This window comes from Arachis stenosperma, chromosome 10 (genome assembly GCF_014773155.1).
Source record: "Arachis stenosperma cultivar V10309 chromosome 10, arast.V10309.gnm1.PFL2, whole genome shotgun sequence".
Taxonomy (NCBI): domain Eukaryota; kingdom Viridiplantae; phylum Streptophyta; class Magnoliopsida; order Fabales; family Fabaceae; genus Arachis; species Arachis stenosperma.
The window spans coordinates 7,637,691-7,663,206 of NC_080386.1; the positions used below are offsets into that span (position 1 = coordinate 7,637,691).

General features: G+C 32.5%; 1 protein-coding gene and 1 pseudogene across 1 annotated transcript; one reads left to right on the forward strand and one right to left on the reverse strand.

Moving 5' to 3' along the window:
- Positions 1-1,294: 1,294 nt before the first annotated feature.
- On the forward strand, positions 1,295-12,007 carry LOC130956681 (GDSL esterase/lipase At2g42990-like; annotated as a pseudogene).
- An 834-nt stretch (positions 12,008-12,841) lies between these two features.
- LOC130955100 (glutathione S-transferase F9-like) lies at positions 12,842-14,336 on the reverse strand. The gene is made up of 3 exons (XM_057881882.1): positions 13,999-14,336; positions 13,805-13,853; positions 12,842-13,457 (listed from the first exon to the last, which is right to left on the reverse strand). Exons 1-3 carry the CDS (start codon positions 14,140-14,142, stop codon positions 13,003-13,005), a joined length of 648 nt encoding a protein of 215 aa, XP_057737865.1. The 5' UTR covers positions 14,143-14,336; the 3' UTR covers positions 12,842-13,002.
- Positions 14,337-25,516: the final 11,180 nt, after the last annotated feature.

Consider the following 25,516-nt stretch of genomic DNA (forward strand, 5'->3'; position numbering starts at 1 on the left):
ATTGATTATTAAGTTATAACATGTTTGATTATTTTATTATGTTAAATTTAGTTATTTTAGTGGTTGAATATTTTTTAAAAAATATACGAAGTAATATACAAAAATATACATAAATATATAATAATTCATTTAATTGCAGATTTTTTTTGTAATTTTATACAATGATGACTAAAAATTTCTTTAACTCTACGATCTTCTAAAATTATTTTTTTATGTGAATTATTTTCTTTCGTTTATCATACAATTAAAATAAAACGTCGAATGATCTGAAAATATAAATCGACTTTTATTTATTTTTTAATTTTTTAATTTATTTATAAATTATAATTTAAATAATAGAGTATTCTCATATTCATTTAAGAAATTATGAGTTTAAATTTTTCTATCTTTATAAAAAAAACTTTTAAATTTATCAAAATTTAATGTCTGCATGCCCTATAATAAATACATTGATAAATTTAAGAAGATATTAGCTGTGTAATATAATTGCCTTAATTTATGGGTGGCCCATTCTTTCGATCTATGGTATTTGTGTTACCGCTGCCTTAACCTATCTTTTGCTAGATTGGTCCATAACGTATTAAATTCACTGTGAACCTTTAATTGTCTGTCAACTTTAAAATCAAAGCATCCATCTTTATTATTTATCTTCTTAACCTTTTGTATGTTTGATGATTCATTATTCCAATTACTCAATCTATCCAAATTTCTTACCAAAATTATTTTCTTATCATATTTCTGGAAAGTCTTATTATAATATTTAGTCATGCACGCAATTCAATAAATTTTGGTGAGTAACTAGTTTGTTTAAATTTAAGATAAATGAAGTTTGTATCATAATTTTAATTCGAAGAATAAACATAATTTCATTTTGTGAGTTGCACAATAAATTTATAGTAATATTAAATAGTTCAAAATAATAAAATAAAATTTAAACATGTCTTCGGAGTTAATACTTAAAATCGTCCCCGAAAGATACCTCGATCTCCATATTAATCCCCAAAAGATAAAGTTAATCAAAAGAGTCTCCGAAAGTTACACGAGTTAATCACGTTTGTCCTTCCGTTAACTCCGTTGGTGACCTGGCTAACTGTTGCTGATGTGTGTGGTTAGCTTCCAACGTGGAAGAGGCCCACGTGTAATGACCTGTTGCTGACAGGGTAAGTTTGAGAAAACAGCTCAAATTAGTCCGTGTTTGAAACCTAATCCTAAATTCCACGATAAATAGGTCGCCTTCATCAATCAGATGGCCATATACCTGGGTTCGTGTTCAAATTGGTGGTTTCGGGCGACGATGGAGGTCGGAAATGGAGGCCGTGGTGGCGGTGTGTCGTTGTTCTCGAACGGCAGTAATGGTTCCAGCGCCTCAATGCGAAGCAGGAGGAAACCCCATGAGGAATCATGTTTCTGTGGGTTGAAGGCTGCGATAAGAAAGTCTGGGACAGTGGAGAACCCAGATAGACTATTCCGTGCATGTCCAAGGTACCGGGTGAGTGTTGTGTAAGATTTTAAGGGTTTTTGATGTTGTTTTGTGTGTTGGGATTTTGTTTAGTTTTTTATTTTCTGATTTCTGAATTATCAGAAGGGCAGTCACTGCAACTACTTTAAATGGGTTGAGGATGATGAGTATGAAGGGATGGGCCAAGATGGAACGAAGAAAGATTATGCGGCTGAGCTGCAGGTTGATAGTGACTGTGATGAATGGAGGTTGAAGGTGGCATGGAGACTGGGAAGCTTGGAAGCTAAAGTAAAAGCATTGAAAATGTTAATAGTTTTTCTGTTTGAGGTAGTTGTGCTTAATGTGAGTGTTTGTAGTTTGTTGTGTCGTTCCAAGTAAAGCAAATTCCAAACACTTGATGGTGTAATGAGATGAATCCATTGAATGCGAATAGATGTTTCATTTGGTTGTTTTATATGAAGACAACACAAACCAATTGAAAGGTTCCAAACCAATTCGGTTGACTATTAAAGTAACATTTACTAAGGAATGGACATAATCAGTAGTGAAAGTAGTGTTAAACATTGAGTAGTCAAAGTACTAATAAATATTCAGTTGCCATAGAAGGCTAGATGTCACATTTTCTTAAGGACCAAAAGGTTTAACATAGGAAACAGACCACATCAAAATCATAAGCTTTTACATGAGGATACATAACCTAAAAAGTATCCTAGACCAAAATAAAAGGGCATAGTACAACTTGCATTGACATAGATAACCAAAATGTAGATAATGTAACTCCAATTGCCCTGTGCAAAATAACAGAAAGTATCCTCACACAAAAAACCAATTCAACCACAATACAATTCAACACTAATCAAAGTCATTTATCAGTCTTTCTTGGGGGCTTGAAGGCGGGAGTAGGAACGAAGGTCATAAAGTCGGCCAATTTTTTAGCAGTGGCTGAACTAGTCCCCTTGATTGTCTCAGCAGAGATACCGACTGGTGCGGCTACAGTAGCTTTAGGAGACGACTGAATTCTGGCTTTCCCTTTAATGACCTTTAACTTCGATGGCCTAGCAGCGAGTTGTTCCTACACAAATTAATGGTACATCTAGATTTAGATTTACCTTATTAAATGAGAGTTATGAAATAACAAATGTTCAAAATTAATCACATGTGGCAGATTACCTGTTGTGTTTCTTGGGTTGGTGGTATACTATCACACTGGCTAACATCAATTACTGTCGGAGTCTGTGTTGGTGATGGAGCTGGATTAGGTTCAGCTGGGACAGTGGTTGCTTCAGGGGCAGCCCCTTTTGCAGCAGGGGCAACCAGAGCTAGTTGCAGCTGCAGCTGCCTAGCATGCTCCTCAGCTTCGGTAGCTTTCTTCTTTGCACATCTTCGCTTGTTGTGTCCTATCTCACTGCAATACATGCATCTGATAGGGTTGTATTTCCTCTTCATCTTTGTTTTTGTCCCAGTGGGTTGTTCCTCTTTGTCTCTTCTCTTTTTCTTGGTTGGTCTTCCAGGCTTTGCCTTAAATGGTGGTGGGACGGGTGCTGGGTGTGAAATTTTTTCCCACAGATCCTGACCTTTCACTGGATTCACATTGAAGCAATAAGTCTTCCTGTACGCTTCCATCTTCAACCAGTCGTGACAATAGTCTTCAGCACGTTTGTCATTCTTATCCTGTATAGCTGAGATTGCATGCATACACGGCATCCCTTACATAGAGAAACCAGTCATTATTTTAAACTCGTGCATAAAATTAAATTATAGTAACTAAATGTTGAATTTGTTACCTGTTAGTTGCCAAAAACGACAGTTGCATGTATGCTTTCCAAGGTCAACCACCATATTGGTTGGCCAGCCATGAACTTCATACAGTTCTTCTTTTTCATCACCAGACCATTGAGGAGCCCAGTGGCTAGACAACGCTGTCATGGCTTCAAGTCTGCTCTGCTGAACAGGGGGGAGAATCCCTTCATAATTCTCTAGCTTCTTCCGATTGTCAACAATACTCTTCATGATGATTCTTCTTACTTCTTCAGCTAATGTCAGAATCGGCTTGCCCCTATCATGCTTGATTTTTGCGTTGAAGGACTCGCAAGGATTGTTGCATATGTTATCCACCTTTGGCAGTTCACTGAAGTGGGCCTTTGTCCATGCATCTTTTGGCCACTTCTCCATATATTCCCATGCTTTTTGATTAATGAGCTTCACTCTGTTCATGTTTCTGTTGAATTCAACTGTTGTCCTAGACCGAGCACATTCCCAAACCATATCCTTCAGTTCAGTACTAGACCACTGTTTTGAGAAATTGCGCCATAAATGCCAGACGCAGAATCGATGGTGTACCCTGGGAAATACTTCCTGAACAGCTGGTATTAACCCTTGCAAGTTGAAACAGACACGACAAGATAACATGTCAAATTCGTCCCTACGATAACTTCATTAAATCAAATACATCCCTCAATGTTATGTTATTAAATCAAAATAGTCCCAGTATTGTCTTATCAGAATCAATAAAGTGCTCACCTTCTGCATGTCTGAAATGAAGCACCATTTGTTCTCCCTGTAGTCTCCCAGGTCATTGTGCATTAACTCAAGGAACCACTTCCAGTTGTCCTTGTTTTCAACACTGACTATGGCATAAGCAATCACAAGTATGTGATTGTTAGCATTCTGCCCACAAGCTGTTAAAATCTGACCCCCATGTAGTGTTTTCAGAAACGCTCCATCAAGACCAATTAAGGGTCTGCAACCAGCCTTAAAACCTCTCTTGCAGGCATCAAGGCAAACATAAAAGCGATCAAACAGGGGAGGACTCTCAGGCATGGGGATAACAGACACTTGAACTGTGGAGCCGGGGTTACTTGTCAGCAACTCATTGGCATAGTCCCACACCAACCCATATTGAGCTATCTCATCACCCTCAACTATTTTCCTAGCGGCTTTCAAAGCTCTTGTAATGCATGTGCTATTCAGATAGACATTGCACTTTCTAACAAACCAGTCATAAACCTCTTGATGCTTCATGGTCGGGTGTTTTCTAAGCTTAGGAACTAGTTTACTCAGAGTCCAGGTTTGGGTTGCAGCTCTGTTTTTCCTCCTTCTAGGACAAGTGTGATTATCTACTAGTGTCTTAATTTGCCAAGAACCATCTTGCTTATTACATGCACAGTAAACTACCCAGGGACAATCTTCAGATTTGCAGACAGCCCTAACTCTAACTTTGTCATTTTTTGAAAAAAGAATATTTCTACCCCACTGGATTGTATAATCCCTAGTTGCTTGCATGAATTCAGACTTTGACTTAAATACCATACTGACCTCGAATTTCAACTCTCCAAACTTTGTTTTTTCATTGAACTGAGGGTACACAGCTGGTGCTTCTTCATCAGACTCCAACACCTTATCAGAATCCTCCGAATGCCACGAGTCAGCATCTGAGGCAGCATCACTATCATCTAAATCTGGTAACAAAGAAGTTTAACACATTAGAAACCCTAACATTTGCATAATAATTTTAGGAAACAACTAACCCTAATGGAATTAACATACCAGACTCCGAACTTTCTTCATCTTCAGACCCCTCATAGTTGGAATCATCAGTCTCTATCTCTTTATCAGCTAGTCTTTTCTTAGGGGGCTTATGCTTTTCTCTGACTTCAGACCTACTGTCCCTTTTTCCACTTCTTTTTCCCTTCCCAGAGTCACTGTCACTCTCACTGCTATATAGGTTGTCTCCTACAACCTTTGGAGGCCTATACAGTTCATCTTCAGTACTCTCATAAGAGTCATGAGAGTCAGTGTCATCTTCCTGGAGTTGAGCTTCCTTCACTTGTCTTCCAGATCTTGTGACTCTGCAGCCACTGCTAGTTTGTTTGTCCTTTGCCCCTTGTGAGTTATTGCCTGTCTCTGATGACGAATTTGATTGAGGTGGGACTGATTTGGCCTAATAACTGGTCTTCTTGGCCTGAGGAACAGGCTTCATGGGCTGAGCAGTTGTCTTCTTGGGCTGAGATGTTGTCTTCTTGGGCTGGTGGGCTGCTTTATTGGGCTGAGACATGGGCTTCACCTTTGGTTGACTGGGCTCAGATATGGGCTTCATTGTAGGATTGGGCTGTGACTTGGGCTGTGACTTGGACTGTGAGGTTGTTCTGTTGGGGTGACAGGTTTGCTTCTGGGACTGAGGATCAATTCTTGTGGGTTTCTTCACAGGTTGGGAGCTGCACTTCCCCTGTTTCAACCCTACAACTTCCACATTCACTACTTCATCCTCAATCTGGTCTACTATACAAGGCTGAGAGATACAATGCTCCAGGTAGATATTGATCACATTGTGGTTTCTCCTGCAATCCATGCACATGGCAACCAAGTCTACGTCTGTGACTAAGTTTCTCAACCCTGATGAAAGAGGAACTCCAGGATCTTTCCACCAACAATTTCCAGCTTCAATGTAACCCAACTCCCTATAATAACCCCTTACATAGAAGACGTCAAGCGTGTCTCCTTCAACCCCCATCAGCACCTCTGTATTATCAGGTTCGTATACCATATCTCCTTCAGCATTCTTCTTAAACAGTCCCTCATGGTGAAACACAAAGGTCATCGGAGGACCTTCCATCTACAAGCAGAAACAAAAAAACCTCCTTAGCCCACACAGATTGCAACTGCCTATTCTCAATCATAACATAAGAAACCCCAACCCCAAAACAAACATGCAACAACAAAAACTAACTCCCATTAACATCAAACACCCATAACACAATATCATCACAACGGCATTCAAAGCAATGCATTTTGACCTTAAACAACACTCACACAAACCCCTACCCCTAATCAGACAGAGATATACAGAACGCCACCCCTCAGACATCAGGCTACAAACTGACTTCAAAAAAAAGGAAAAAACTTTAATGCTTACCTCTAACCGTCACGCTTGCTTCTTCCACAAACAATGTTGCTAACAGCTGACGACCGCTCTTCTCAGTACCAACAGCTACTCCGCTTTGATCGTCAGCCAACGAGGACAAACGTGGATGGCGATGTTCGAATGCAAACTGAAGGGGTTAGGGCATGGCTTGACGGAGACGAAACAATTTGGAGCCAAACGTGGAGATACTCGTTATGGAAGAGGGTGAATCCACTCTGCAACGTTTTGAATCCACTATCTCCACGAAACGACGCCGATTGACATTCCCTCAAAACGGCGTCGTATTCCTTCTCTGCCAGCATGGCAGTTAACGTGCCACGTGAGCAGACGTTAGCCATGTCATCAAGCAAATTGACGGAAAGACGAACCTGATTAACTCGTGTAACTTTCGGGGACTCTTTTGATTAACTTTATCTTTCGGGAACTAATATGGAGATCGAGGTATCTTTCGGGGACGATTTTGAGTATTAACCCCATGTCTTCGTAAGTAAGAAAAATCACATGAAAAAAAAAGTAATAGATAATTTGTATTAAAATGTGTAAAAAACTAAAAATACAACAAAAATTTGAATGAAACTGGCAGAAATATAAAAGTTAAGAAAATATAAATTGTGAAATGATAAATTGTAGAATTTATAAAGATAAAAAGAAGTAAAATACAAAAATATAAATAGAACAAGAATTAAATTTGTTCTAAACACTCACATGCACTAACAATGCATCCTTCCTTTTATTAGTATAATCCAAAATTTTTCAGAGTACATGTGTTTATATAATAAAATGAAAATATGCCTTGATTCCAATTTCTTTATCCTATTTATAGACATAATACACTTATAGAAGAAATTGATTGGGGACTTCAAGTTTTCATGTTGCATGATTTTCTAAATTCTCAATCATTACTTTAGTTGTTGATTTCGTCTCAAATCTTCATCCTTATCCAAAAACTGATGTGGATTGCTCCTTAAATCTTTTGACGGACAACAAGTCTTTAGCCAAAATACTCATATCTATCTATGGACAATCTTCTCATTTCTTCGACCTTGACCAATTGTCTCAACATTCAACTAATTATCCTTAATTTCAGATAACAAATTTTCCCTTGAAGTATTTGATATTAGCATTTAAACTTATTGAAGTTCTTGAACTGATAGTAAAAAGAGATTAGATCAGAAAGAACTGAATTGAGAGAAATTGTACTTTTTTAGAATGCAAGTCATGCAAAGAAAATGAGTTATGACTTTGTTTTGTACACTAACTATCATTGACCTATTCTAATTAATTCAATTGAAGATTTTTTATTAGTAGCATCTCTCTTATCAGTCCCTCAAAATCAAGGGAGATTTGTGAATGACCTTTAAATTTGTACTTAAAGATGGAGGTTTTGTGTAGATGCCAGCTACCTAGTGAGTTCTTCCAACATGCACAATTTTTCAATTTTTGTTGATTAACTCTATTTCAAACATGATAGGATTACCTAGTGAGTTCTTCCAACAGCACTTAAGATATGCTTGAATGATTTTCAATGAGTGATTAATGATTACTCATAAATTGAATACATTTATTTATAACAAACACGATTAAGTCAAACGAGTGCGCAGTATTGCAAAGCATCTACAAAAAAAATATATCAATAATGAATAGGATTAAAGTATGGTTCAACACCAAATTGTGAGATCTTATTAGATGATGTCATCATTGGTTTTAGAATTGGTTTTGCTTTTTTCATTTCGGCACTTGGAAAAAAATCTAATTTGGTTGATTTAATCTCAAGAAAATAATTAAAAGTACTAACCTGATGAAAACCTAATGGTTGAGTCATAAAATATTTTTATTTAATTTTCTATTTAAAATGGCATTATTAAAACTTAAATTGTTAAGAATAAAATTTTTAAAGGTCTAGTCAAAGTCCTTTTTTTTTCTTCTCATCAATAACAGTGACAATATTCATTTCCATATATACTAATTAGTTTTCTAATTTTATCAACATTTATTTATAAAACAAATTATTAAAAAAAAGTAAATACTTACTTGAAAACGTAAAGAGTAGTAAGAAAAAGTATTAAACTAAAACATTTTCTTTTGGCTCTAATTTGTTTTGGTTTTTGGTGTTTTTGGTAATGGCTGTTTATGTGACAAATATCTCAAGTTTTCCACCTAGATTAAAGGTATATACAATGTTTGGTATTGAATTAGAGGTAGCCATATATGTATCTCTTCCTTTTCTTTCTTCTTTGTCTCTAATCTTTTAATGTATGGCTATAATTAATTTTGTAGTGGTTGGGATACATAAAGAAGTATATAAGGTTAACCATCTAACAAATATTATTTTAGATTTTCATTTTTTTAGCTAAATTAATTTATAATCTAATTAGTATATGCTAAAGTGACTAACTAATTACAATTAAGTCTATATCTATTGTTAATGAAAAATAATCTAAATAACAGTATTGATTATACACTGTTTTTTCAAGACTAAATCTACAATTTATAAAAGTTCTTTATTATTGGCTATTTTCTTAATGTAATTGTTAATTTGTGATAGTTAATGTTTTTTTCCTCTTATTAAAAAAGACAATAACCTCTCATTCTCAATAAATAGCATACCTGTCACAGGTACCTCTCTATCTGCAGTATTCTGCACTCAATATAGGATTTCTGTCATAAAAGCATAACCAACATTATTATCATGAAAATTTTTTTGTGTTATTCATTATTTCTGTTTCAAATTCATTTCTTTTTGCATAGCAGCAGTGCCAATAATAATAATAACTATAACAAAAACAAGGTTCCAGCAATAATAGTGTTTGGAGACTCATCAGTTGATTCTGGTAACAACAACTTCATTCCAACAATTGCAAGGAGCAACTTTGAGCCTTATGGGCGTGATTTTCCTGATGGAAACCCAACAGGGAGATTCTCAAATGGAAAAATTGTCCCTGATTTTATCTCTGAGGCCTTTGGTCTTAGGCCAATTATTCCTGCATACTTAGATTCGTCGTATAGTATTTCAGACTTTGCTAATGGTGTTTGTTTTGCGTCTGCTGGAACATACTTAGATCCGTCGTATAGTATTTCAGACTTTGCTAATGTGTTTGTTTTGCGTCTGCTGGAACTGGGTTTGACAATGCTACTTCAAATGTTGTTGTAAGTGTGTGTTATTACTTTCATTCTATATATTTTGCACTAGAAATTACTCTTAGTAAATGTATTGTTATCAAAAGAAATAAAACTACAAATTAAGAGCCAAATATAAAGAGATATAGATAGATAACGAACAAAAATAATATTTGTGAATTTTTTTAATAGATGTCACAGTAGAATCTTTTTGTATCATATGTATGGTATGAATATGTATCTGACTTTAGTCCAATTAGCAAATTATCATTTTTATATCCAAAAATTTGTATTTTAATAAAATAACTCATGACATTCTAAATTAAAGAAAGATACCCTGATTTTTTTAAAATTGAAAAATTTTGATAAAATTTTACCAAATCTCATTTAAACAACATTAATTTTTTTTTCTCTCTTAAAAATTGTATTTCTAAATGAAAAACTTATTGTTAATTACTATGTACTACAAGGAAAATCTCCTTTATAAAGCAGAGTTGAACTAATATACTTTGTGCATAATCTTTTTTTTTCATGGTTGAATTTTTTTCTAAAACCATTATTTTTAAATGAAAATTTAATTATTTTATATTATTTTACAGGATGTGATACCTCTATGAAAAGAAATTGAGTACTACAAGGAGTACCAAAGAAAATTAAGGGCACATCTTGGTGAGGAGAAAGCTAATGAAATATTCAAAGAAGCATTATATTTAGTTAGCATAGGTACAAATGATTTTCTAGAGAACTATTACACACTCCCTCAGCGTAGGTGCCAATTCAGGGAAGTTCAACAATACGAGAATTTTTTAATTGGACTAGCTGAGAATTTTTTCAAGGAAATATATCATCTTGGAGTAAGGAAAATTTCTCTGACAAGGTTGCCTCCTATGGGGTGTTTGCCATTAGAAAGAGCCATAAACATTATGGAATTTCATAGTTGCGTTGAGAAATACAATAATGTGGCTTTGGAATTTAATGGTAAATTGGGATGGTTAGTGAGTAAGCTTAACAAGGGCCTTCTCGGGCTTCAATTAGTTGATGCAAATGCATATGATATTTTATTGCAGATTGTTACACAGCCTTCTCGTTTTGGTAAGTCTACTATCAATTATTATTTATTAGAAATGTTCAAATAATATTATTGCCACAATTAATATGGTTTTAATTGATTGGTAGCTCAAGTCTCCGACCAATATGAGCAACTGGCGGTGGCAAATAATATTATTGCCACCATTAATATGGTTTGAATAATACATAATAAACGCTTAGACAAGTTTTCATTTCTTAATCTCTTTAAAATATGTATTTTTTTAGTTTTGGTCTGATCATATAATTTGTTTTGGTTCCAATTTTTTCCTTAAAAAACAAGTGTACTGTCTTATAGTATATACCTTTCCCTTAATTCATTAGAAATATAGTACAGGAAGAATTTCAAATATAGAAACTAAATTTTTAAAATCAACTTAAAAATCACATGTTTTACAGTGACTAATTTATTGAAGCCCATAAATAAAACAATTTAATTGACATATTACGGTTCAGTTGTTTTTAAATATGATTTGGGATTCTAACTGCACATAACTAAAAATAAAATAAAAAAGTTGATTATCTTTTTGTAAGGTTAAAGCATGATTTAAGAAATTGTAGTCCAAAGATATTATTAGTAACTCAGTTTACTTCTCTATATTATTAAGGTTTTCGAAAGAAAAAAAAAATACTATTTTAGTTTTTAATGTTTGAATAAAAAATTTTTAATTTGATTTCTAATGTTTTAAACATTTTATTTGAATCTCAACAAAATTTAAATGAATTAAATGTTATTCTACTAAAATAGTATTTTATCTTTTTTAAAAATAAATTTCTATTTTTCAAAACTAAAATTACTTTGTTTTGTGTTTAATAAATAAAAAATTATTTATTTATACTTATAGTTTTTAAATATTACCGCTTTTAAATATTACAGGTGCTTTTAAGAGCATTATATTTTTTAAAATTAAAAAAATTTAAATATAACATTATACATTAATAAATATCTAAATTTAATTTTATATTTATATATGTTACAATTTTTAAAAAATATATTTTTCAAAAACAAACTTTGATAAACTATTTTTCAAAACAAATTAAAGCATAGTCCGTTAATATTCAGCCATGGTGAAATGCAGTTATTTAAATGACATGAAATATTAGACTAAATTCATTTATTTATTTATTTGTTTATGTATTGGTAAGTCATGGTGAAATGCAGTTATTTAAATGAAATGAAATATCAGACCAAAATTATTTATTTATTTGTAAATATTTTAAAATATTCAGGTTTTGAGGTTGCGCAAGTGGGATGTTGTGGAACAGGGAGATTTGAGATGAGTTACTTATGCGATCCAAAAAGTCCATTTACATGCTCAGATGCAAATAAATATGTATTTTGGGATGCCTTTCACCCTTCGGAGAAAACAAGTCAGATAGTCTCTAACTATTTAATTGAAAAATATTTAGCAAAGTTCCGTTAATTTTAATACACGGACCAATATATCCTTCCAATTTCAATACTATAGGTGTATTCGACTATTCAATAATTGATCAAATTATTAATTTTGTAAACGGCGGCTACAAAATTATTTTTGTTTAATTTGCATCACTTTTTGCGATGATTTTTTCTACTCGATTAGATATTTGTCACCGATCCTACGGTGGTTAAAAACATTGTTTGTACTTAAATTTGTATGTAATTCTCAAAAGTTACAATATTTATTTTAAGAGTCACACTGTAATTCAGATCTAAATTGATAAAGAAATTAAGAGATATTTTTTCTTTTATTACAAGGTGTCATTCTATGTTAAATATGTACAATACAGAATAAATTATGTTTGGTTTTTATGATTAGTCTAATAAAAAAATATTGTTGGGCTATAAAAAGATACAATAGTAGCCACATATGTATCAGAATTATCACTTGTCAAGATCATGTTAAACTGAATTTAAAGATGATTGTAAAAGCCATAAAATCATTTATTGAAACTAACCTATCTTTAAAGGTAAAATTTATGATTGGTAAAATGTAGTCCAAATTCAATTATATGATTAAGTTATCACAAATCATGGTCATGGATGGACCCAATGGGACATATGCTGCACATGCTTTGTTTATGGATGAATTTGTTCTATTTTCGTTGTATGGAACAACAATACTATCTCCTCCTCAGTTGATACTTGTTAGATTATTCAAATTTAATGCTTACTTGAGTGAATTTCATTGTTCTATTCTAGCAAAAAATGCTTTAATTTCTTATTTTACATTCTCAACTGCTGTTGCTAAATGATAATAGAGGTGTTCAACCGAAGCTCCAACAACACAAGATATTTATTCTCATTTCTCATGTAATAACTTATTGCACACCCATCATGATAAACACACAAAAGCAATATAGAAAAACAAATTATGATCCTTATTGGTAGCATGGTAGCTTTATCTGATTATGTTCTTAACTAGATCATAGAAACAAATTAGACAGGGTACTTGTATTGATCAAGAACCTTCTTCCAAGAGGGCCTGTTGCTAATATCATCCCACCAAGCACTCACATGCTTCCTTTCTCTAACCAAATTCCCTCTCCCGGTTTGGTTCACAAGATAATGACCAAACGCCAGATGGCTAAGATCCGCAAGGCTGAAGAAATCCCCGGCTAAGTACTTGGTTTTCGACAACCTCTCCTCGTATATGTCAAGAACCTTGGCAATCTTTTCGTCGCTCTCTTGAACCGCTTTTGCATCTGAGGGAACACCCAGAATTGGGGCAAATAGAATATTCTCCACTAATTTGTAGATTGGAGGTTGGAAATTGTAGGCTTCAACTTCAACCCATTGTTCCACTAGACCCCTCTCTTCTATTGTCTTTCCTAGCAATTCAGTCCCTTGATCTCTGTACTTTTCGGCATAGTACCTGATTATTGCACGAGATTCTGCGAAATTCGTTTCAGGAAGTGCATTAGAATGAATTTAAATGAAAGATTCTACATCAGTTTCAAGATTTTTATTATTTCGATTCTCTTAACACCTATAAATACTCTTTTATGTTGTATCATTCCACACAACTTAAATAGACACAAATCCTTTTTCTATTGCTCTCTCAGCAACACATACCATTATCATCTTGCTAGATTCCACACTTTCGTCAAATTAACTATCACATTTCTTTCATCCATCCAACTAAAATTATTTTATAAAACTAAATTACTACGCATGGCACTTAAAAAAGGGAAAGAGAAAGGAAAATTGACGAAATTTGTAAGGGATTGAGTGAGCTAACCATAGAGAGTATAATCACCATCTTGAATAACAGGAAGAACTCCAAAAGGCTGCACAATTAGGAGAAGAAAAGGTACCACCGTATAATTATACATAAAAAAAATAAAAAGAAAGAAGAAATCTTGAAACCACATAAAGCAAACAGAAAGGTAAATAAGAGGTTCAGTTAGAAGAACAAAAAATCAGAAGTTGGACCTGCAACTTGAGGAACTCAGGTTCCTTATGTTCCCCCTTGAAAAGATCAACATCCACTGTTTCAAACTCAACTTGTTTCTCAATCAGACACACTAACACCCGTTTTGGGGAAGCATATGCTGGACCATACACCTTTACTACCATACTTGGTTGTTATCGAATTTTTCGGGGACAAGGTTAAGGTTTAGATTCAGAAATTCTATGTATGTTGGGTGGTGTGACTATGTAGATAACTAGATACGTTGCACAACTTTATAGTACCCTCCTGGCTCCTGTAGGCCAAAACAGTTATCAAGTCAATTTGTTGGAAATTGTTCAAGGAGAATTAGATTACGGAAACAAATTAGAATTGGATTCGGTGACTTGGGGAATACTGCCATCAATTTGTTTCATATCAAGGGCTGCTCAGGACACTGAGATACAGAAACAATGTATTTGACAGAAGAGATAAACAAAAATAATGTATCAAACATTAAATTATTGTAGTTTGTGTCTATTTTAATTAAAAAATATAAAAAAATTAATAAAAAATATATTTTATTTTTATTTTTTTATTATTTTTATTAATTTTTTATAATTATATTTTTAATTATTATATTTTTCGTCTCAAATTAAAATTAGATTCGGTCACTGGGGGGTTGTTGCCATCAATTTGTTTTATATGAAGGTTCTTTTGCCACCCTTTCCTACTTTAATTAAAGTATAATTAATAACTAATAATTAAATAGGATGTCTTTTGAATGAACGGTGAGAGATGGCCATAATAATAGTGGTTATGACACTAAGTTGATTTGATACCATTCTGATTGATTTTCAGTTTAGATTTTACCAAAATACAAGATCTCATCACTAATTTTTTATTTTTTAAAGATAAGATATTTTTTAAATTTATTGTTAATTTTTTTCAATTAAATTGATTTATCAAAAATAAAAAATTAATCATATTTATTATTTAATTATTTTATTAATAATTTTTGTCAATAATTGATGTTGTAAAATATTAGTTGACAACATATATAATACCTGACGTGTAATTGAACATTGACAAAATATATTTATAAAATTTATTTAGTTTTTTGTCCAAATTACATAAATTATATTTTCAATATGACTTAGCGACTAAATTGATAGATTTTCATAAACATATTTGGTCAACGTCTAATTTAACATATTAAGTGTCATATATGTTATCAATTAATAATTCACATTATCAATTATTGATGAAAATTATTAATGGAATAACTAAAGAACAAATATAATTAATGTATAATTTTTAAAAGACTAATTTGATTGATAAAATTTTTTAAAAACAAATTTAGAGAATATCTCATTTTTTAAAGATTAATTTAATTATTATATTTTTTAATAAAAGCAATTTCATTAACACTATGTTTGTTTGAAAAGAAAATGGAAGGAAAGAAAAACAAAGAAAGAAAAGAGGAAGGAAAATGATCATTTTTCATTGTTTGGTTATGAAGAGAAATTGGAGAGAAAAGAAAAAGGATAGAAAAAAAACTGGTAGAAGTGGAACCTACCAATTTTTTTCTCTCCAATGTTGGAAAGAAAAGAGAGAAAAAACTTATTTTCTCTCACAACTTTCAATATTACTCCTTCACTTTTTTCTTTCAATATTACTCCTTCACTTTTTTCGATGTATTTTATAATACAAGGATAAAATTATCTTTTTATAACATTTTTTTTCTTTCTTATTTTCCATTCATCTAAACACATCTAAAGAAAATAAAAATCCACTCAATTTATTTCTTTTCTTTTTTTTCCTTTCAATTTCTTTCCTTTCTATTTTTCATTCTAACCAAACATAACCTAAAAATGGACATAAATAAATAAATAAATAAATAAAGACACATGGGGTCTACACTACAATAATAGAAGTCTAGAAGCGTGGAATTTTCCAATAAAAATCCAAAACAAAGTGAGATATTAGTTTTGAGAGAAGAAACTAAAAACCTAAAAAGTTAATAAATTAATCTATCGATTATTCTATTATCTATTATTTTTTTATTATCTTAAAATCCAGATACTTTTAATCAAATTTATAATAAAACATATTAAGTATATATTTAATCCAACAATGACAGTAACTACTCTTCATTATAATAAACTTTATATGCTCACACTTGTGAAAAATTTACTATTTTTTATTTCAAAAATATTATTCATACATTAAAATTAATTATTAAAATTAGTCACCAATATATTTGTGTATGAATACATGTATGATTTAATTTGTTTTTAATGTGTATTTTTATTTTAATATATATTTTATATTAATAGCTAACTTTAATAACTGATTTTAGTGTACACATAACATAATCTTTTTTATTTATGTTTTAAGTTTATTTAAACTATAAATGTTGACATGTAAAATATTAGTTGAAAGTTCAATTGATTACTCTATACAAATTGACATTTACAAGTTAAAGCGTTTTGTCTTCAGTGTTTATATAACTCTCGGTATCTTTATTGACTATGGTGTATAAGTATAAGTATAACTAACCTCACTATTTAGAGAATCATATTTTAAGTAAAAAAGTTATATAATTCTTCTTTCACAATGGGAAAAGATAAAACTCAGATTATACAAACTGTCTTAAAAGAGTATATAGTTACAAATGAATCACTATGATAATTTTAAAGTTATCTCTTAAATTTTGATAAAAATTCTTTTGAAAATTTGTGAAATTTAATTTTTTTTTATCAATATAAAAGATGTAGTGTATTGAAAACATTCACATAAACCTCTATTTATAGGCCTTTAAACTCCCATATTCGTTGGGAATAGATGGAAAGAGCCTATTGGTCAAGAAAATACGTTTTTGACTTTTTAGTAGGGTCTTTGTGTCCTTTAAATGTATAAGCTTGATTCCAACCTTTACGATAGAAATCGATCCTCACATAGCAAAATTTAAATTTTTGGATTAGCTAACATGTGAGGATTGATCCTCAATAATAACATAGGGGTCAATTCTCTATGTGAATTGCTCGAAAATTCAAATTTCGAACTTTGGCACTTGGTTATGATTAGGTTGGGTCTTACCTTCTATAATCCATCAAGATTAGATTATGTTCATTATATATATATATAGAATGTCCCATACCTTCCATAATTCAAGAATTTTGAAAATTATTGGTTAAAAATCATTTTCACTTTGACAAAATATGCTTTTAACTTGAGAGATAAACTTAAAATTTTTTCTGAAATAAAATAAAAAAATATTTTCACATAAAAGTAATTCTGGGATTGTATTCTAGAATCTAATTTTCTTTTTTGGTGGAGGACAAGTTCGCCGTGCCCCTTTGCAAACTCAGCATATTGACCAAAGTTTGCCAAATTCTTCAGCAAACTTTACAAAAATTCTATGACGAACTTCAAAGTCTCTGTGCCTCCAATTTGGGAAGAACATACACTATGAGCAAGACTCTTAATTCTAAAGAAATCTAGTTTGGTTTGGGTGAGAAGAAAAGTTAGGAGTTAAATACTGAACAGACAACAAGTATGACTTCTTCAACACCGCCAGCGACAACGGCAACAATATTATCATCGTCTCCGTTTGAGGAATACACAAGAACAAGCCGTATTTAAAAATGACATTACATTTTTATACTTTCACATTAGTATTTTTAAGAATACGTACTCTTGAAAACTCATGAGAAAAACTGAGATGAAATTATATGTTCAAGTTATTATTTGTTCAATTGTATGTGGCATATGCATGCATGGAGTAATAGCGTAGTAGGAATGGTGCTCCCCAACTCTAAAAAAAGAAGTGATTGTGAAGTTAAAGTATTTGAAGTTCGCCAAGAAACACGACGAACCTTATGAATTTGACAAGATTGCCCCCTTCAAAAAAATTGGATTCCAAGATATAATCCTAAAATTATTTTTCTATCAAAACAAAAAATAATTTATTTAAAAAAAATCGATAAACTTGATTTACTTTTATCGAGTAAAAATTAAATTCCTACAACTAAACTTTTTCTTGTTGGACTTGTTCTTGTCACTTTATTTTCATTGCATGCATGATTGATTTTATGGTGAGTTTGTACTTGAATTTGATGTATAAATTCTCATGTAAAAATCCACTTTTACTTCCCGTAAAATAGTAAAAACTTTTTGTGTCGAATCTTCGTCGAAACATGATATCTATCAGAATTACTCATCAAACCAAATGTTATATCATAAAACATATATCATGCAATGAGTTATCCTTAATCCATATAATCAACCAAAAGATTTAGGATAAAGTCGTGCAAAAGATACATATTTATTTCTTTTCAAAACACTCGTTAAAACAAGAAACATAAGCACATATTGTCACTTATCAAAACATATAAGCATTCATATCATGCAAAGTGGTGAACATGCCTCAACTAGGATTATACCACGAACAACATCATCTCACGGATATTCAAGTGTACGCCAAGAAAAAATTTGATCGTGAGATCTTTCATTTTAAATTCTTTTTTTCAATAATCCATGGTGTTTAGGATCTCTTCAGGAGATCCAGTGATATTTAAATTATCAAATAAACAAATATAACAAACTTTAATTCAAACTTTTTATGAAAGTACATGGACATAAACAATTATTTTTATATTCATCTTTCAATAAGTATTCACTAAGGCTATTATACCACACGAGTCCAAATTGTTTTAGTTCATACGATTATTTTTAAAGTCTTATTGAATAAATCTATAAAATAATTATGTGCTTCAAGTATTTAGGGACTTTTATTTCAATTTCACTTTTTACACCTTTCAAATAATATGCCACAATAACAGTTTTTTGTTAAACATGTCTTGTTTCTTTTACTATGAGAGTCTTAAGCAAGGTTGCAAGAATCAGATCGGTCAATAAACTAATCGAGTAACTGATTCAATAGTTTAACGGGTCAAACTAATTTAATTAAATATTAAATAAAATTATTAAAAAATATTATACAATTAACCTGAACCTGAACATTTTGAACATAATTAACAAAATTAATAGTTACCATCAAGATTATGGAGATAAATCTGAACCTCAAGATTATGGACATAGGTACCATCAAAATTATGGACATCCATACAATTAACCTGAACCTCAACATTATGTTAATGTATAGAATTGCATAAAAAATTGACAAAATTAACAAGATGCCAAGATTATGGACATCCATACAATTAACCCGAACCTCAACATTATGTTAATCCATAGAATTCCATAAAAAAAAACAAAATTAACAAGATTCCATCAATAATGAACAAATTATTTCAAAAAAATTAACTTAGAAAAAGAATTAACAAAAATCAGAAAAAAATGAACAAAAATTAGAAAAATTAACTTACAAAAAGGATTAACAAGAATCAGAGAATAAAAAGTTAACAAGAATCAGAGAAATTAACTCAGAAATCAGAATCACAAAAAATAACGGAAGGAAAAAATACTGGAAGTAGTGGAGGAGTGCTAATCGGAGAAGAAAGACCACCAAGGAGAGACAAGTTCAGGGCGGCAGAAAGAGCAGAGAAAACCTAGAGTCCACGGCGGTAAGGACAGAACAGAGGCGGCAGACGACAGAAGTTTTGAACCGACCTTCCGACGACGACGATGGCAGAAGCTTTAAACTGACCTTCCGACGACGTGACAACCAAACAACGCCGATGATAGAAGCTTCAGACGACGACAGAAGCCTCAAGAAGACCACGACAAAAGGTTCGACCAGCGAGGGTGGCAAGGGAATGGGACTGAGGGAGGTGGAGTTGCTTCTACTCGTTAGGGTAAAATAGGAAATTAGGGTTGGAAAGGAGATGGACTGAATGAGGTGTTCGTAGGGGATTGGGTTAGTGGATTCGGGTTTTCTTTTTATTATTTTCCTGGCGTCAAAACGACGCTGTTTCCAGAGTAGATCATAAAAGCAGGACTTGAAAAACCTGGCCAGTTCGTCAGTTAACTGCCGGTTCCGTCGATTTTTTAACCAGATTTTTGCAAAGCAATTGAGGTCAACCGGACCGGCCAGATAACCGATTTCTAGTTAACGTGGTTGAACTAGCCGGTCTAGTCCGATTTTCAGAACCTTGATCTTAAGAGATCTAAGTATAATCAAGTCTACCACATTTATAGCAATATAATCAATGTCAAGATTCATTTCGCACAAAACTTATAACCCACTATCTTTACAATGTGAGGGATTTTGGCTATACACTTAAAAATCATTTTTATTTCAAATGTAATTTAGTTTCAACTCAATTTGTTTCTTTTCACTTCGGCAAAAAATAAGCCTTTAACATACTTTTCACATTTCTCATAGTGACATAGTCTTTTGAGATTTTTTTATTTTCAGTTGAATACCCGAACCTCTTTTAAGGTTTTACAAATAGTTATATTATGCTTTGTACGAATATTTATCTCTATAATAAGACCATCTTGATCAATAATAATTTTTCTGAGAATTTACTTTAGGAACCAACTATTTTTCTACACTTTAGGTTCCTTATTATCATTTGGGATATTAATCATGTCAAAATACTTGTACCTGATAAATAAGATTTGTAAATTTCTTTAGGACAATAATTTCGTTTGGCAATTGATGTGCAAAATCTTGTAATCAAATAACATTTTTCACTTCAACTTTATAATGTATTTCGCAAGAACAAAATAAAGACAACATATTTCTTATAAATGTCAATTTTTCTTTTATCTTCTTATATCCTCGCCCTTAGTATTATGAAATTACATCATTTGATGATGATAGCCATAAGAAAAATTAGCTAAAATAAGTGTTTAATCATTAACTCAAAGTATTGTACGAGGGACATATATATTTTCAACCTTCTTTAATTTTCTATTTTATCCATTGTGGTGAACTAATTGAAAAAATAAATTGAATTGTACATCTCTAACTTTTTTAAAAAGATTGTTTGGCTCTTAAGAAAAAGTCAATTCACTATAACAGATGTAGATATTAGTGGCGAATTTTTTGCTATTTGCGGCGTTTTTAAACCGCCGCAAAATCACTCTCCAGCAATCCCCGAACAGTCATCCTTTAGCACGCGGGGGTTAAGTATTGCGGCGGTTCCCAGAAACTGCTAGTATAACAGCCACTATTCAGATATTTCATGTCAGATTGCATGGCAGCGGGTTTTAACTGCCGCAATATGCCCAAATAGGATAACGATGCTGTTTTGCGATGGATACAAACTGCCGCTATTATGTGCTGCTATTTTATTTTTATTTTTTTTTGGCAATTACAAATCACTACTATTCGGAAAAATCGCAAATTTTTTCCGAGTCTATTTTCGTTAGTTTCAAATCGCCACTATTTGATGCTGCTAACTTTTTAAATTAAAATATATTAATTTATTTTTCTTTAAATATTTTGGGTTTTTTATTTTTTTGGGAGTTATTTTTTAATATTAAAAATCCTATTAATTTTCCATTAAAAATCTAAATTGAGGGTGAAAACTCAAGAAAATATAACTGCGAAACAAACTAATATATTTATATTAATATTAATAAAGTATATCTCTAATTAATAAAGATGCATAGTAAAATTAAAACAAATGTACACTTCAAATAAAATAAGATCAACTCTTAATATCTATCTTCCACTCTGTCCCTCCAAGGAATTTATTCGTGCATCAATGTCTAGTGGTAACTCCCTACCTTGCCGTTGAATTAGATAACATAAAGCACACGCTGAATTAGATAACATAAAGCACAATCTTTTCTACTGCTACTAAATTCTCCATTGCCTTCCTTTTCAACTTTTCAGCTGCCAACTCTGCTTGTAGTTCAAATAGTATCCTTTGGGTGTCCTCTATTTGAGCTCCATCCACTGACAGATGCGAATTCGGATGGAAGAGTTGACTTGGCGTTGTTCCAAAATCCACACCACGCACTCTACCCGAGTGCTCTTTTCGGAGAGCTTGGACAAACGAATCATCTTCTAACAATATTTTAGAGGATTCATCACGCTGCTTAATCTTCATAATTTTTCCTATAAACATAAATAAGCAAACATAAGTAATTACGGGCTAGAGCGTATTCAACACAATTTTATAATTAAAACCAACAAGAAACAACATAAAGGATCTCAACATAGTACTTATACTAATGGCCCGAGCTTCTTCATGTATCTAGGAGCCACAAATTCGTTTATGCACTAAGTTCTATAAATCTCCTCTACTAACTTTCATTCTGTAATTCAGACGGTAACAATATAGTTTACACCATCACCATATTCCACCCAAATAAAAAGAAATGTAGTATATAATAAAGTTCAAAGTGAATTTAAACGTAAATGACCTCTTCTTTCTTTTACCTTAGCAGTGTTTTTCTTGCACTTTTTCTATTATGCCATAAAAAATAAGAGTAATTACACACGAAATTTGTCCATATCAATGTAGCATACATTGTATTATTTTCTCACGAATTCAAAATATGTTACCTGTGTCTTAGGTTTATTGCGATACTCAAAGAACCATCTCCAATACTCTTTATCAATTTCCGGCGGGCGTTCTTCAATATTTTGTTCAAGCGTCTTTGTTGATTTGTAACACTCATGATCCAACCTATTCCTTATTTCCTTCCAAGACCTCCCTATACTTTTTAAAATTGTACTTTTGATACTTTCAATACTATTTTTATCAAAGTAGAATATTTCTTGCAATGAGAAGTTTAAATTGTAAGTAATTGTTAAATGAAAGAATTGATTTAATTCAACAACGCTATAAATTTTTATCTTTACACAATCATTATAAATCTTGTCCTTGTCAGGCTCCTTTCTTCAAATTTCCTCACATATAGAAAATTTATTGTAGTCAGCACCTAGCAATCCAAGAATTTCACTCAATAGACCAGCTCCATCTCCAATTGGTTGCAGTTATCTGTTGAATTTCAGTATGATCTTTCCACTATTAATAGGTTGTTCTAGAGCTTCTCTTACACTTAAAATGAGCTTTCTTCATTATGGCATCATAATCTATAAAGAATATAACTATATTTATGTGACTCTTGTGGCCAAGATGTGAGAAAATAAATATAATAACGCCTAATCATTTTGAATATATAGAAGGTTCAAAATTTGTTACCGATGACATCATTCCAAAATTTGGTATTCTTGCGTGTTTTGCACCTTTGAGCATCAAAAGCAAAAAATAAGTTTTCAATGTGTTGTTCAAATAAATCTACCTCGTTTGTCTCTGGGTCCAAGTCTTCATCGCCTATCCACCATTGGTCCATGTCTGTGTATCAGGTCTTGGTTGCTCCGGGGCGGACAGAATGTGAGAAAAGATGCTGAAGCGAACTATGACTGATATACAGACCTGCACCAATGGTGTACAAACCTCAGAGCCAGACTTTACCCATAGGCAAACGAGGTAGATTCATTTAAACAACAGACAATCTATTTTATGTTTTTGATGCTCAAAGGTGCATAGGACGCAAAAATACCAAATTTTGGAATAATAATGTTATCAGAAATGTTCCACTTTAATGAAGATAGTATTGGTGGCATTAAAAGTACAACCTTAAAAAGTATAGGGAGGTCCAGGAACGAAACAAGGAATAGGTTGTATCATGAGTGTTACAAATCAATGAATATGCTTGAACAAATTATTGAGGAACGCCCGCCGAAAATTGATAAAGAGCATTAGAAATGGTTCCTTGAATATCGCAATAAACCTGAGACACAAGTAACCTATTTTGAATTCGTGAGAAAATAATACTATTTATACTACATTGATATGGACAAATTTGGTGTGTAATCACTCTTATGTTTGATGGCATAATAAGAGAAGTGCAGAAAAAATATTGTGAATCGATCGAAACAACGATATACTCACACTAGCAGATCGAAAAGTCTGGTGAGGCCAAAGAAAGAAGAGGTCATTTACGTTTGAATTCACTTTGAACTATATTTTTTACTTTTCTTTATTTGGGTGGAATATGGTGATGATATAAACTACATTGTTACAATCAAAACTACAAAGCAAGAAAGTTAGCAAAGGAGAGTTATGGAACTTAGTACACAAAATATTTTATGGCTCCTGTATACATGAAGGGACTCGGGCAATTGGTATAAGTACTACGTTGAGATCCTTTATGTTGTTTCTTGTTGATTTTAATAATAAATATGTGTTGAATATGCTCTATCCCATTGGGCCTGGACCATAGTATTGGGTCAGGGTATGAACAGTGCCCCTACTCGAGTCCGATCTCTTGGCCATGAGTGGGATTCGAGTATTAATGGAACTTGGGTTCGTTCAAGTCAGAAACCGACGTGATTTTAAAAACCGACATGATTTCAAATTTTTCAACCGTCGTTTCTAATCAAACGTCACGTCTATTTGGGGTTTTGCATTTACACGCGGGAGTAGTTACATTGGTAACAGCGCATTTCTTTAATGAGTGCGTCATTTTACCATTGTGCCCCTAACATGCTATAAATACTTTTCCCTCTTCTTTCTTTGTTTTCTTTCTTCTCTTCCAAGTTTGTTTCCTAACTTCTCACTCTTTCTCATTCAAAGAATCCTTTTAGTCCTCCGTTCTTGGGTGCTTTGTTGCTTTCCATCGCTGTGACTACTTCTCCTTGATTCTACAGAGAAAGGTTAATTTTTCTTTACCTTCTTCTGTCATTTGTGTAGTGCTTCATTTCTGTTCAGTGTGCTTGTGCGTTTGAGGAGATTTTCATGATTTTACCACTCCTTCATTTGCAATGTGAGACGTTAGTATTTTTGCATGTTTATTAGATGTCATTGTTGCCGCTTGGTGGTTCTTTTTCTTATTTACTTTTAGAAGAAAACTGCCTTGTCTTTGGGAGCCCTGTTTTTGATGATTTTATTTTTCTTTATAGGTCTTATCGCTTTTATACCTACTTCCTTCTTTGTCGGAAAAATGTCTTCAATGTCTTTCCGTATCCCTGAAATCCTTTTGAAATGGGTAGATGATTCTGTGCTTATTAAGAAGCCTTTAGTAGATACCGATTTCATTACCGAGCTTCGCACCCATCATAGGATTTGTAGTTTGGAGGCTGACGAGCCTAAGTATGAATTAGTGGCCCCGGATCCTGAGGACTGGGTTTGTTGTGTGAGGGTTGCTGATTCTGACCCTCACTTTTTCTTTATGTACGATTGCCTTTTTACCCATCTGGGGGTTTCTTTCCCTTTCTCTGATTTTGAAATGGAAGTCTTATCCCATTGCCGAGTTGCTCCTAGCCAATTTCACCCCAACTCTTGAGGTTTTATGAGAATTTACCAACTTGTCAGCCAAGAGCTGGACTGTCCGACTTCTTTAAAGATCTTTTTCTATCTTTTTCACCTGACAAAACCGTTTAGCACTCAGAATAATAAGCAATAGTGTGTATCTTTCCGAGCTATTCAGGGACAGAAGGTTTTTTCAATCTTTGATGAATCTCTCCACGACTTTAAAAATTTTTTCTTTAAGATCCAAGCCATAGAGGGTCATCACCCTTTTTTCTTGAGCGATAACAATGAACCCCGATTTTCTCTCTTTTGGTTG